This window comes from Cucurbita moschata, unplaced genomic scaffold (genome assembly GCF_002738365.1).
Source record: "Cucurbita moschata cultivar Rifu unplaced genomic scaffold, Cmos_1.0 Cmo_Scf00029, whole genome shotgun sequence".
Lineage (NCBI taxonomy): Eukaryota > Viridiplantae > Streptophyta > Magnoliopsida > Cucurbitales > Cucurbitaceae > Cucurbita > Cucurbita moschata.
In genome coordinates this window covers 1,694,734-1,705,718 of record NW_019268545.1, presented here as the reverse complement: position 1 = coordinate 1,705,718, position 10,985 = coordinate 1,694,734, and the positions used below count along the sequence as shown (strand labels likewise).

The following is a 10,985-nucleotide window of genomic DNA, read 5'->3' as shown; positions in this document are numbered from 1 at the left end:
TTTTTTTTTTTTTTTTTTTTTTTTTTTTTTTTTTTTTTTTTTACTTATGTTTGATGATGAATTTAAAAGGTTTCCGGTAAGAAATGTTTCGTTTCATTCTCCAGACTGGGATCTAACCATACACCTTTTTTGGGGATCCAGCGTCCTCGATGACACACCGCTTTGTGTGTTCGGCGGATCTAACCATACACTCTTTTTGGAGATCCAGCGTCTTCGATGACACACCACTTGTGTGTTTGGCTTTAATATCATTTGTAACACGGCCTAAATTCTCTGTTAATAGACATTATCTGTTTTTGCCTATTACGTTTACATATGGTCGTTAGCCTCACGGTTTTGAAACGCGTTTACCGCTTTTGTGTTTGGCTTTGATATCATGTGTAACAGCCCAAATTCACCGCTAATAGATATATTGTCTGGCTTTAGCCTGCTATGTATACGTATGGTCGCTAGCCTCACGGTTTTGAAACGCGTTTACTAGGGAGAAGTTGTTTCCATACCCTGATAAGAAATGTTTCGTTTCCCTCTCCAACCGATGTAAGATCTAATATTTTCACAGGGAATAGAGGGAGATTGTATATGAATAATTATTGGAGATCGAATTTTAAGAGCATGACTCTAATACCGTGTTAGAAATCACGACTCACTGCAATAGTATGATATTGTCCCGTTTGAGCATAAGCTTTCATGGGTTTGCTTTGGGCTTCCCCAAAACGCTTTAAACCCATGATCTTACACTAAATTAGCTAATGTAGAATTCACTCCCAATAATAATCGTCAACCGTTCCTACGTTAAGTAGTGTTCAAAAAATTCAATAACTAAAAAAATTTGATCAACCCAACCTAATTCGTACAGGTTTCGAGTTGACTTGGGTTTGAACAAATATAAAATTTCACGAATTAAAGTTGATTCTTGAGTTCTGTTTAAACTAGATTGATTTATGGATGATTTTAAAATATATATTTTTGTTTACGACATAATTTATATATACCTATATTTATTTTATTTTTATAATTATTTATTGTTTATAATTCTTAAAAATAATTTTTAATTTATAAATGTTTGAAACTGCTTATAAAGTATTAAAAAAAACATAAACTTTTACAATTTCTTAACCTCACAATATCACGAGATTGATTTTGCAAGAAAAAGAGAGAACAAATTTCAAAACAATTTTCAAAATAGATATGAACGCCATTTTTTCGAATCCACTGCATACCGCAACTGTTAATTTTGCGGTGAAAGATTCGTAAGAATAACTTGATGCGTCGGGGGGAAAGGAGGAACAACCGGAAACGGCAATCGGCGAGCTTCTCTGCACCATTTTTTCCGATTCCTGAGGTTGGAGTTTCATCAATCCGAGCCCAGAAGAAGAAATTCAGAGCTCAGGTTTAGAGATCTAATCTGTCAAGATGAATATCTTTAGATTAGCGGGTGATATGACTCACCTGGCAAGCGTTCTCGTTTTGCTCCTCAAGATCCACACCATCAAATCCTGTGCTGGTATGGATTTTATGGTTATTTTTTCGAATTTGGCCCTAAGATCGATTTTCTTTTGTGTTCGTTGTATTGCATCATTGTATTTTCCCTTGTAGCTCTTCGATTTAGGTGTTTTGGATTCGTGAGTTCTGAAACATTATGTTCCATTTTATGTATTGCAATCTTGGGATTTGGAATAGAAACATGCGAAAATTGTAAATGAAGTTAATGAAGGCTTAAAGGAATCAAACAATGTGGAATTTCTGCTATCTTAACATTTAGTAAGATTTGATAAGGATATAGAAATCTCAATATTTTGAAGGGGATTTGTTCAGTGTTCTGCTCTTCTTTGGTTAGGTTTTGGCTGCAATTTCTTCAATGTTAATATTTTGACTTGTGTAGGTGTTTCTTTGAAGACTCAAGAGCTATATGCAATTGTTTTTACTACCCGCTACTTGGATATCTTTACCGACTTCATATCTCTGTATAATACGTTCATGAAGTTAATATTCTTGGGGAGTTCATATTCAATTGTTTGGTATATTAGACGACACAAGATTGTTCGTCGGTCATACGACAAGAACCAAGACACTTTCCGCCATGTTTTCCTTATCTTACCTTGTATTATCTTGGCCCTGCTTATCAATGAAAAATTAACATTCAAGGAGGTTAGCTCTTTTTATGATTTTCTTCCAGCTATAAAAGTTTCATTAAAAATATTCTAGGTATATGTATGTTTATGTTTAATGTTTTGATGAAGGAATTGTTGCACATTTCTTTCGTATATTGAGTTCAATCAATGGAACAGGTTTTGTGGGCATTTTCTTTGTACTTGGAAGCGGTTGCCATCCTCCCTCAGCTTGTACTTCTACAACGAACAAAGAATATTGACAATTTGACCGGGCAATACGTATTTCTTCTTGGGTATGATATCACTACTTACCATTGATGTAATAGCTCTTGAATCCACTGCTAAGTTTCCTCCTTTTCTTGTTTTTCATACGTATCTCTTGTTTAGAACCATGCCATTCACAAGTACCTGATAATTAGGAATTCAAATACAATTTTATGCTTGCTTTCTTTCTATCTGTCAATACATGGTGTCTGAATTTAGGTGTCTCGTATAAGTCTAACACCTATGGTGAATTCAAATCCATGAAGAAGGAGCAAATTTCATCGTTTTCCCATTTTTCCCTTGCATAGTACCTCAACTGTAAGGGCCCAAGCCCACCGCTAGCAGATATTGTTCTCCTTAGGCTTTCCCTTTTGGACTTCCCTCAAGGTTTTTAAAATGCGAGGTTTCCACACCCTTATAAAGAATACTTCGTTCCCCTCTTCAACCAATGTTGGATCTCACAATCCACCCCCCTTCGGGGCCCATCGTCCTTGTTGGCACTCGTTCCCTTCTCCAATCCACCCCTTCGGGGCCCAACGTCCTTGCTGGCACACTGCCTTGTGTCCACCCCCTTCAAGACTCAGCTTTCTCGTTGGCACATCACCCGATGTCTGGTTCTGATACCATTTGTAACAGCCCAAGCCCACCAATAACAGAAATTGTTCTCTTTGGGCTTCCCCTTTTGGTGAGAGGTTTTCACACCCTTATAAAGAATGCTTCATTCTCCTCTCGGATCTTATATCGATTATCTTAGATTATATGCCAAAATATCAAGCAGTTGGAAAAATAGAGAGTTGTAAGATGTCAGTCTTCTTAATGGTTTGGAGACTGCAAACCTTTCGCTTTAAGATGTTAGAACCCAAATAACTATTTTATAATCAATTCAAATTTCTTTTGAAGGTTGACAGAACTGTTAGCGTTTGTGGGGGAAGACATATGTGGCAAACTAAATGTATGAATTGTGATGCATTTTTTGACTTCCTCGGCATTATCTTTTCCCTCTCTAGTGACTTCCTTGGCCTTCCTATTTCCTACTCATGCTAGAAATAGTAATGGAGTGGAGGTGCCAGAGCATGGTCGGTGAAAAGATAACAACTATTAACTGTTTAGAATCTACACACTGTTTTAGTTAGAGCTGACTTCATTGTTTATATAGTAGAATGTGATTAGATTTATATCAATAGAATGTGATATCATAGTGCACATAATAGGTGTGTTTATTTACTAGAATCTACACACGGTTTCAGTAAGAGCTGGCTTCATGCAATTAGATTTATATCAATAGAATGTGATTCATAAATAAACTAGAAACGGCACCTGTATGAATTAGTGTTTGAAAATGATCCAATTCTCTAATCTAAGTATATTAGATTGACCCCAGGAGATAGTATGAGGACAAAGAGTTTCTTTTATGAAGGCTACTATACTCCTATTTGAATACAAACTGAACATCTGAATTCGTGTAAAAATTAAGCTGTGCACGGTCTTAGTTGATAGTTTTAATAGGTGTTGATAGTTTTGCAGATGGACAAGCCTATTTTCTTTACCTGGTTTGTTAAATTTGGGTTATACGCGAAAAGCTTGAACATGTAGTAGCTTTTATTAGGTCATCTGTTTTCTACTTCTTTGACTCGGTTACGTCAACCTCAGAACACGTTATGAACAAAAAAACCTTATTGCATCCTAATTTTCTTGATGCAGTGCGTACCGAGCTTTGTACATTGTCAACTGGATCTACCGATACTTCACTGAGACTCACTTTGTCCACTGGATAAGTAAGTCATCTCCTTCCTTGCCCTCTGTTATGTCTTATGTCTTAAAACTGCTTTTAGTCATATTAGATATCATAGTGCCTTGATTGGAAACCATAATTAGGAGTGCCTTGATTGGAAACCATAATTAGGATTGATTTAGGATAAAGTAGAAACCTTTAACCCAACAAGTTCTTTATTTTTATTTTTTTTTAGTTAATCCACTTAACTTTCAAGCACTTGAATAATATTTTGTGTTTACTTCTTGCATTTATCCATTATGGTAAATAGAGTTAAAATTAACGTTGAAGCATTCAGCCTGATGTGTCGCAGCCAGGTTTTACTTTTCATAGATTCTCCCACCAAATCGGCTTATTTTTCAAAAGATTTCCATATGTTATAGCTTTTAGTTGATGGAGATATATTACGAAAAGCTTGTTATATCCTCACGTTAGTTCAAAAGGGTGGCGCATAATCACCTTGAGAAAAATTGTGTTGCTATATGTGATGGGAGACATTGGGTAACTTCCTAACGCTCTTTGTGAAATTGCAGCTTGGATTTCAGGGCTTGTGCAAACGCTACTTTACGCAGACTTCTTCTATTATTATTTTCAGAGGTGACCAAAATCTTTTGCTTCATATATGATCCTAGTGGGGATTTCTTGTTTGAATTTTGTTATGACATTTACTTTTTGAACTTTCAATCTCTGCAGTTGGAAGACCAACCAGAAACTCCAGTTGCCAGCTTAAGATCGCGAAAGGATATATATAGAGGAGGAGTCACTTTCACTTGAATGTGAGTTGTATTTGCTTTTAGTTCTCAGCTACCACAAAATCCTCATCTTTCTCGAACCCTTCTGAACATGTGTTCTTCGATCTGTTTAGACGGTTTTTGAGCATGCCGGTCCTTTTTATTGCTACCAAACTCGTAGAGAATACATGCCTGTAAGTTTGTGCTGTAAAGATTCTCAATCTCCATCCACGAACATACCTTAGTAATTTTAAAACATTCTTTAGAAGTTTTGATTATATCTTCGAGTGATATAGATATAAAGTTGTTGTTCAAGGATGTTATTAGATACGAATATGATACTTATATACAATGAAGAATAATGAAGGATAAAACGTCATTTGCGGGAGAATACTCGCACTGCAGCTCCGTTGTTGTGGAAAACCTGAAAATGACTGTCGAATTATAAGTCAGATAGACAAACAAAATTTACAAGATTGAAACTATGTACCACAAACTCAAGATCATTCAACATATACCACATTTTTGTAGTAAACAAAACAAAGATCAAAGAAAATTCCAAAGAACCCTCGCAATGGCCCTTTATTAAAAACATGAAGCTAAAAAGTGGCCCTGGCGCAATGGTACTTGGGCTTTATTTACAGAAACCTATAGGTCTTCAGTTGGTCAGTTTTACCGATAATTCATCCATCACATGGATTCACCAATTCTCTGTTACCAATTCCTTGAAGATTAAGGCTCTCATATCTAAATAGGTTGTTTTGTGCTTGATTTGGGTGGGGGAGAAAGTGACATATGTTCGATCAATTTTGAAAGTTTCTTTGATCGTTTATCCTTAATGGCTCTCTCTCTCTCTCTCGGGGTAAATTCTCCCAAATAGTTACTTCAAACATTTTAAGCAACTGCTTCGTAGAGCTGTAATAATTCATGGTGTACAAGTAGGGATATAAAATTTAAATCTAGCAAAGTTGTAAACATATGAATCATACATACCGCAGAAGGTGACATCCACTCTCTAAAATCCTTCTACCAACTCCTTCTGATGCTAATAATATCTTGACTCGAACAAAGAAAAATTGCAATAAGATCAAAAAAATTGAAGATGACTAGATACAACCAAGTAAACAAAGCTATTCGAATCAAATTCAAATTGAGGATGGAACACGGGTCGGTGGAGGAGTACCTGAGTAGAATTGAGGCTTGAGATTTCTTTGAGTCGCCGGAATCTGAAAGCCATATTAGTTGTCGAAAAAGGGAATGACATCAAGTCGATGGGAAGCTCATAGAGAAGGAAGCGGCAGTAGAATTGGCGGGTTTATTATTTGCGATCCTAAGGGTTTTAGCGGGTTTTCGTCGATTTGAGAGAAGAAAGAGTAAAGGGCAAAGTTGTCTTGGAAAATATTCAAACAATCTGTTTTGGTTTTCAGCGAAGAAAGCTCATTTATTATTTAAATAAATAAATTATTTTTATTATTAAATAAATTTTAAATAAATAAAAGTTGTATTTATGACCTTAAACAAATAAATTATTTTTAAATTAAATAAATTATTTTTCAATATATATATTTAAAAAATACGATTTAAATTGAAGAAAAAAATTAATATTTAAATAAATATGTATTTTAAATAAATAAAAGTTATATACTATAGATATGATCAAATAAATTATTTTTAAATTAAATAAATTATTTAAAATAGAAGTTACATTTATTTTAAATAAATTGTTTTTTCAATATATATATTTGAAAAGTAAGATTTACATTAAATAAATAAATAAAAGTTATATACATGTACATGTTGTATGACCTTATACAAATAAATTATTTTTAAATTGAATAAATTATTTAAAATACAAGTTACATTTATACAGTAAATAAATTATTTTTCAACATATTCGAAAGGTATGATTTAAATGGAAGAAAAAAAAAATTAATCGTTAAATAAATAAGAGGTATATATGCATACATATTATATAACTTTCTATAAATAAATTATTTTTAAATTGAATAAATTATTTAAAATAAAAGTTAATAAATTATTTTTCAATATATATATTCGAAAAGTAAAATTTAAATTAAAGAAAAAAATAGTCGTTAAATAAATATGAATTTTAAATAAGTAAAAGTTATATGGTATGTTATTATACAAATAAATTATTTTTAAATTGAATAAATTATTATAAATAAATTATTTTTCAATATATATATTCGAAAAATAAAATTTAAATTAAAGAAAAAAATAGTCGTTAAATAAATATGAATTTTAAATAAGTAAAAGTTATATGGTATGTTATTATACAAATAAATTATTTTTAAATTGAATAAATTATTATAAATAAATTATTTTTCAATTTATATATTCGAAAAATAAAATTTAAATTAAAGAAAAAAATAGTCGTTAAATAAATATGAATTTTAAATAAGTAAAAGTTATATGGTATGTTATTATACAAATAAATTATTTTTAAATTGAATAAATTATTATAAATAAATTATTTTTCAATTTATATATTCGAAAAATAAAATTTAAATTAAAGAAAAAAATAGTCGTTAAATAAATATGAATTTTAAATAAGTAAAAGTTATATGGTATGTTATTATACAAATAAATTATTTTTAAATTGAATAAATTATTATAAATAAATTATTTTTCAATTATATATTTGAAATAAGATTTAAATGGAAGAAAAAAAAGAAAAATTAATGTTAAATAAATAAAAGTTATATATGTGTACCTATGGTTTGACTTTATACAAATAAATTATTTTAAATAAAAGTTGGTAAATAAATTATTTTTCAATATATTCGAAAATAAGATTTAAATTGAAGAAAAAAAAAATAGTGTTAAATAAATATGAATTTTAAATAAATAAAAGGTATATATATATATATATATATATATATGTGGTATCATCTTATATAAATAAATTATTTTAAAATTGAATAAATTATTATAAATAAATAATTTAAAATAAAAGTTACATATATTTTAAATAAATTATTTTTCAATATATATATTCGAAAAGTAAAATTTAAATTAAAGAAAAAAATAGTCGTTAAATAAATATGAATTTTAAATAAGTAAAAGTTATATGGTATGTTATTATACAAATAAATTATTTTTAAATTGAATAAATTATTATAAATAAATTATTTTTCAATATATATATTCGAAAAATAAAATTTAAATTAAAGAAAAAAATAGTCGTTAAATAAATATGAATTTTAAATAAGTAAAAGTTATATGGTATGTTATTATACAAATAAATTATTTTTAAATTGAATAAATTATTATAAATAAATTATTTTTCAATATATATATTCGAAAAGTAAAATTTAAATTAAAGAAAAAAATAGTCGTTAAATAAATATGAATTTTAAATAAGTAAAAGTTATATGGTATGTTATTATACAAATAAATTATTTTTAAATTGAATAAATTATTATAAATAAATTATTTTTCAATTATATATTTGAAATAAGATTTAAATGGAAGAAAAAAAAGAAAAATTAATGTTAAATAAATAAAAGTTATATATGTGTACCTATGGTTTGACTTTATACAAATAAATTATTTTAAATAAAAGTTGGTAAATAAATTATTTTTCAATATATTCGAAAATAAGATTTAAATTGAAGAAAAAAAAAATAGTGTTGGTAAATAAATTATTTTTCAATATATTCGAAAATAAGATTTAAATTGAAGAAAAAAAAAATAGTGTTAAATAAATATGAATTTTAAATAAATAAAAGGTATATATATATATATATATATATATATATGTGGTATCATCTTATATAAATAAATTATTTTAAAATTGAATAAATTATTATAAATAAATAATTTAAAATAAAAGTTACATATATTTTAAATAAATTATTTTTCAATATATATATTCGAAAAGTAAGATGTAAATGGAGAAAAAAAAAATTAATCATTAAATAAATATGAATTTATATACATTATGTATGATCTTATACAAGTTGGCACATATTTAGCCCCCTCCACATCTACTCTCTAAAAAAACATTTTTAAAATTAATCTATTGAGATACGACCGTCGGTTAACTTTGATGGATCTACGATTACAACTGGTCGTCTATAACCCTGGATGGGATATGGTAATCCATATAAAAATCCTTCATGTATGTTTGGTTCAACCTTCATAATTATCTTCATCTTGGCATAAACTGATGCTGTAAGCAAACTGTCAGACCCAGCAAAGTGGGCAGTACCAGTGCGATTAACTTGAAGCAGTTTAGCCAATTTTTTTAAGCCTAGATTGCCATCGAGCAGGGAATACCAAGCCATATGTTTAAGGTCGGTGACTGTTCCTAGTATATGTGCAGCAGTGATGGCGAAGATAGACATGGATGTAGGCATGCACCTTATGTTGGTAAACTTCATTAAGTAGGCAATGTCATACAATCCATGAAATGTTATCCATCTATGTATTCTACCGCTTCGAAGAATAGGGCTAAATTGTGTACCAAATTCTTCGGGAGCAATTCCATAGCTCCTCAATGTATTAAAATTAAATCCTTTATTTTTTAGAAATGAATCGAGGGAATAAACACCCTCCATATTACTAATTTTATCAAAATCTCTAAAGTTAAACTCCCACGTCATTCCTATTTTTCCATTATCATTCGTGAGTGTGAGTCCTAACTGGAGGATGCTCAGTCGATTGACGTTGAATTGTAGGCATTCATAAAATTCTTCATCTGAAACACCTTTAGGAGTCCATCTTAAAAATCCTAAAAAGAAAATTCATCTCAAGTCAGTCAAACAAAACTTAAAAAAATCACTACTTCTCATCAACTTAAAGTTTAATTTTTACCTGGAAACTCCGTGTCGATAGCCACAATTGGGAATTCGGATAAACACTGCTTGATAAGTTCTATCTCCTCCAATAAATTGTGAGACCAAACGTCTCTCTTCCATTGTCCTTCAACTATAGCAACTTCTCCGATCATTTTTGCCATTTTTTCGAGAACTATTTGTTTTGATTATAGATGGTTCGTCGTAAAATTTTGTAACTTCACGATTGAATTGAGTATGAAGGTGAAAAGAGTGAGACTATAATATTATAATAAAAATTACTCCTAATCCAGAAAAGAAATGGGAGTAAGATTATTTAAATGAATATAGATAAATATATTTTCAAATTTAAAAACAAAATCTATTACCAACTTTTAAAAAATTAAAATAAAGAGCACAAAAAATTAAATTTTAATTGGATGGAAAATAAATGATAAAAAATAAAATAACACCAAAAACTAAATTTAAATTTGATTGAAAATAAATGATAAAAATGTATAAATATATTTTCAAATTTAAAAACAAAATCTATTACCAACTTTTAAAAAATTAAAATAAAGAGCACAAAAAATTAAATTTTAATTTGATGGAAAATAAATGATAAAAAATAAAATAACACCAAAAACTAAATTTAAATTTGATTGAAAATAAATGATAAAAATGTATAAATATATTTTCAAATTTAAAAACAAAATCTATTACCAACTTTTAAAAAATTAAAATAAAGAGCACAAAAAATTAAATTTTAATTTGATGGAAAATAAATGATAAAAAATAAAATAACACCAAAAACTAAATTTAAATTTGATTGAAAATAAATGATAAAAATGTATAAATATATTTTCAAATTTAAAAACAAAATCTATTACCAACTTTTAAAAAATTAAAATAAAGAGCACAAAAAATTAAATTTTAATTTGATGGAAAATAAATGATAAAAAATAAAATAACACCAAAAACTAAATTTAAATTTGATTGAAAATAAATGATAAAAATGTAATAAATATTAAATTATTATTTTTAATTAAAAAAATTATGTTTAAAGTTTTTTTAATAAATTTGGTTGAAAAATAGAAATTATTTATTATAAATTCTTTCGAAATATTTTTAAAAATTTATATGAAGGATAAAACTTTAATACAAAAAAATAAAATTTTAATTTTTGAAAAAAAATGGTATAATTTATGGGAGTAAAATTAACGATAGATTAGTTTAAATATTTATCATATATCTATAAACATTTTTTGAGGTCTTGCCCCCTCAGCTTTTAACTCTACAATATATTTTT

The 10,985-nt window shown here is 28.3% G+C and overlaps 2 protein-coding genes across 2 annotated transcripts; one reads left to right on the top strand and one right to left on the bottom strand.

Annotated features, from left to right (window-relative positions):
- Positions 1 to 1,092: 1,092 nt before the first annotated feature.
- Positions 1,093 to 5,157, top strand: LOC111463918 (ER lumen protein-retaining receptor-like). The gene is made up of 6 exons (XM_023107883.1): positions 1,093 to 1,504; positions 1,883 to 2,148; positions 2,289 to 2,404; positions 4,077 to 4,150; positions 4,680 to 4,743; positions 4,840 to 5,157. Exons 1-6 carry the CDS (start codon positions 1,414 to 1,416, stop codon positions 4,874 to 4,876), a joined length of 648 nt encoding a protein of 215 aa, XP_022963651.1. The 5' UTR covers positions 1,093 to 1,413; the 3' UTR covers positions 4,877 to 5,157.
- Positions 5,158 to 8,914: 3,757 nt separating this feature from the next.
- Positions 8,915 to 9,861, bottom strand: LOC111463977 (putative CCR4-associated factor 1 homolog 8). Its single transcript, XM_023108016.1, has 2 exons — positions 9,717 to 9,861; positions 8,915 to 9,633 (listed from the first exon to the last, which is right to left on the bottom strand). Exons 1-2 carry the CDS (start codon positions 9,859 to 9,861, stop codon positions 8,915 to 8,917), a joined length of 864 nt encoding a protein of 287 aa, XP_022963784.1.
- Between the last annotated feature and the right edge of the window lie 1,124 nt (positions 9,862 to 10,985).

What these genes read in the sequence shown, in the direction of transcription:
- LOC111463977 (XM_023108016.1), bottom strand. Translation starts at nt 9,861, where the DNA reads ATGGCAAAAATGATCGGAGAAGTTGCTATAGTTGAAGGACAATGGAAG. An exon ending in TATCGACACGGAGTTTCCAG is followed by an intron (nt 9,634 to 9,716) that starts GTAAAAATTAAA and finishes TTTTCTTTTTAG; the next exon opens with GATTTTTAAGATGGACTCCT.
- LOC111463918 (XM_023107883.1), top strand. Translation starts at nt 1,414, where the DNA reads ATGAATATCTTTAGATTAGCGGGTGATATGACTCACCTGGCAAGCGTT. An exon ending in CACCATCAAATCCTGTGCTG is followed by an intron (nt 1,505 to 1,882) that starts GTATGGATTTTA and finishes TGACTTGTGTAG; the next exon opens with GTGTTTCTTTGAAGACTCAA. An exon ending in TTCTATTATTATTTTCAGAG is followed by an intron (nt 4,744 to 4,839) that starts GTGACCAAAATC and finishes CAATCTCTGCAG; the next exon opens with TTGGAAGACCAACCAGAAAC.